Genomic DNA, 3,123 nt, shown 5'->3' with positions numbered 1-3,123 from the left:
TTTATTTGTTTCAAGTTAAAAAAGGAAAAAGTTAATTATAAGGGCATAATTGTCTTTTTAAGTATAAAGGGACCAAAATCAATAAGAAGATCTTATTTTGGACCATTGATGCACCACTAAAACTTTTTGGACCAAAACCGCAAAATTTTGTCAAGCACAAGGACCAATTTTGTAATTTTTTCAATCGAATATGAAGAGGGATTAAAGAGTAGGACAAGTGTTGATAGTGGTCGGAGGGTAGCAACAGAGGGCGACTATGGTATGCATCGATGACGGTGCTTCGACGAGGCGGTGGCTGACAGTGGTGGTGCTCCAACAGGAAAGAGGAGAGAAAAAATGGAGTTGATATATAAAAAAAGAAAGGGTTGGTGTGGTAGGTTATTAGGTTTTTTTTTTCATGTTTTAATTAAATATTTAAGTAAATAAAAAAAATGGAAAAGAAAAGCAGGCAGAAAAAATAGTATTTTCAAATGTATTAAATTTTCAAAGGAACCAAAATTTCATGATATTTAAATTTTGGATCTGCGGTGCAATGTGAACAATAAATTGGCCTCAATTCAAAAACCAAAGGGACCATATTTGAAATTTCTTTGAAGTGTTTGAGTTGCGTTTATAAGTCTGTGACGAACGTTATAACTGGTCTGTCTTTCCATAGAAATAACGAACCTGTTATTTTAAATACAACAGCAAAAAGATCGAGCAAAAATAAATAAAATATCCATTAAACAAACCTCTATACTCTATCCTTCCATTTTCATCGTCTTCCAAACCCTCACTTTGCGCACGGAAAATGGCGTCGGCGAGTGCTTTCACAGCTCAGATTTCGAACTTCAATGGAGGAGCGTCATCTGATAGAAAAACGTTCATTACTTTGTCATCCTCTTCATCATCCTATTCCCGTAAGCTCTTTTTTCATGGTCATATTAAACCCCCTTCCGATGGGTTATCACGGATACTTTGCTAGCCTATAATTGATTTGTTCTTACAATTCCATGAAACTTAAAGCTTTTGCTCCACCAGTCATTGCAATTTCTTCGCTGATTTTCGATTTGTAGAGTCCTGATTTGAAATTGGAATTGTCAAACCTACTGTTTCCTCAATCTAATTACTGTATTTTTATTTAGTTTTACACCGTTTTTTCTTCAATTCTTAGTGCTTTTTCTCTCTGTTATAGTTATCAATTTTGAGCTAAATTTAGTAAATTCATATTACACAAATTAGCTCTTACATCTTAACACAAAAAAGTTGCCAATTTTTACACTTTCTATCGTGAATCCTTGTGATTTTACCAACGGAGTCGTAATCAAACGCATTGCAGTTGCCATTCATACAATGAATAACAATTATAACAAAAGACTCGCCTGTTTTCCCTTCCAATTTACACAAATATCTATTTGTTTCCCTGTTTCCCTTCTTCTCTTGAATAACTTGTTTCTTCTTGCTAAATTCACAGAAAAACTAAGCTTAAAACCAAATTCAGTTGGTATGAGGACCCTATCTCACTCTCATCATCAAAAGCTTGTTGATAATCGCCCATCTCTTCGCGTATTTGCCCTATTTGGAGGAAAGAAAGATGGTGACAAGGATGATGGAAAGGTGAAATTTTGTCATTTTTCTCCAAAACTATAACATCTTTGTTTGATGGTTGTTGATCGAAGGGTCAAATTGGGAAACTTTGATTAAAACTAATAAATTTGATTTGGTTTGATTTTAGGCAGGTGTGTTTGGAAACATGCAAAATCTATACGAGACTGTAAAGAAGGCACAAATGGTTGTCCAGGTTGAAGCAGTGAAAGTGCAAAAAGAACTTGCAGTGTAATTATATTTATATTTCACTTATTTATTATATAATTTTAAACTTTATGTTTCTTTCTTTATTACAAAATCTCATAAATGAAGATTCTACTTCTTTTATATTTTGTAGAGCTGAGTTTGATGGTTATTGTGAAGGTGAACTAGTAAAGGTATGTAGCTCTATAGATATTAGATTAAATTACATAAATGGTCCCTCGACTATTACTCAACTACCACTATTGGTCTGTTGTCGATTTGTTTTTCATTCGTGGTTCACAAAGAGAAAATTAATAGCATTTTAGTCCCTCAAAACCATTATGATCCCCATGTGTAAGCACCTTGTAAAGGGCATTTTAGGTATTTCAACTCCAATTTCATCAAGTTTGAAATTGATTAGGTCACTCTCTCTGGGAATCAGCAACCTGTACGCACAGAAATTACAGAGGCTGCAATGGAATTGGGGTCAGAAGTGAGTAATATTATAATATTATTTAATTTTATGTTTTTGAATAAAATGTTAAAACATGGTTGCATAAATCAGATAAATTAGTAAAAGAATGATATTGTATTATTAATTTTTTTTTGCAGAAACTGTCACTTCTGATTACAGAAGCATATAGAGATGCGCATCAAAAAAGTGTCCAGGTTTGTATGATAATATGAAAGTACAATTTTACCCTTGGAGTAATATATTTTGAATTTGACTGTTTTGCCCCTTTTTAGGCCATGAAAGCACGAATGGGCGATCTTGCGCAGAGCTTAGGAATGCCCCAAGGTTTGGGTGATCAGTTCAAGCAATAATCAAATCCCCATTTTGCCCTCATCCTTCAGAAAGCTGCAGTTTTGTAGACTAACTGTGCCAAAAGGTCCATATTACCCCTCAACTTTTAATAATAAATTGTAGCAGTTCTTGTTCAGTTTATTGATTCAGCCACTTGACTATTTTCTGTATGTTATCCTTTTTTTGTATTTCATCCTAATTTTTATTTTTTATTATTTGTTTCATGTAAGAACAATTCTGGGGTAACACAAGTGACTTTTTTTATTTTTATTTTTTATTTTTTTAGGTTTGTTATGGGGTATTCAGATAAAAAAAGCAGTTTGTTGAATGAAGAAAAGAAAATGACATGGACAATCAAGAAAGTTTAAATATGAAAGAGATGTAAAGGAACGAAAACTGCATCTCCTTTTTTTTTTTTTTTTTTTTTTTTGAGGTGTTGTTAAATTATGATTTCACACATTTGGTGTTGAAATTATTTGAGCACTTATACTGTGAAAAAAAACTAGAATTGCGTATTTAATCTTATCCAAGTCATATTACTATACTAA

General features: G+C 32.7%; 1 protein-coding gene across 2 annotated transcripts; it reads left to right on the top strand.

The window, feature by feature from the left end:
* Positions 1–721: 721 nt before the first annotated feature.
* On the top strand, positions 722–3,123 carry LOC145123256 (nucleoid-associated protein At4g30620, chloroplastic-like). 2 transcript variants are annotated; one of them, XR_013715064.1, is made up of 8 exons: positions 722–899; positions 1,454–1,596; positions 1,715–1,815; positions 1,925–1,964; positions 2,192–2,263; positions 2,383–2,439; positions 2,518–2,660; positions 2,862–3,123. XR_013715064.1 is itself a non-coding variant. In XM_079058476.1 (7 exons), the coding sequence occupies exons 1-7, from the start codon at positions 791–793 to the stop codon at positions 2,593–2,595; spliced, it is 600 nt and encodes a 199-aa protein (XP_078914602.1). In that variant the 5' UTR covers positions 722–790; the 3' UTR covers positions 2,596–2,845. The 2 variants fall into 2 exon arrangements, 1 of the variants encoding a protein (XP_078914602.1); XM_079058476.1 differs by lacking the exon at positions 2,862–3,123 and having other exon boundaries at positions 2,518–2,845.

This window comes from Lactuca virosa, chromosome 7 (genome assembly GCF_052849685.1).
Source record: "Lactuca virosa cultivar CGN04683 chromosome 7, Lactuca_virosa_CGN04683_v6, whole genome shotgun sequence".
NCBI lineage: Eukaryota > Viridiplantae > Streptophyta > Magnoliopsida > Asterales > Asteraceae > Lactuca > Lactuca virosa.
The sequence above is the reverse complement of the archived record's forward strand: the minus strand, read 5'-3'. Positions and strand labels throughout refer to the sequence as shown.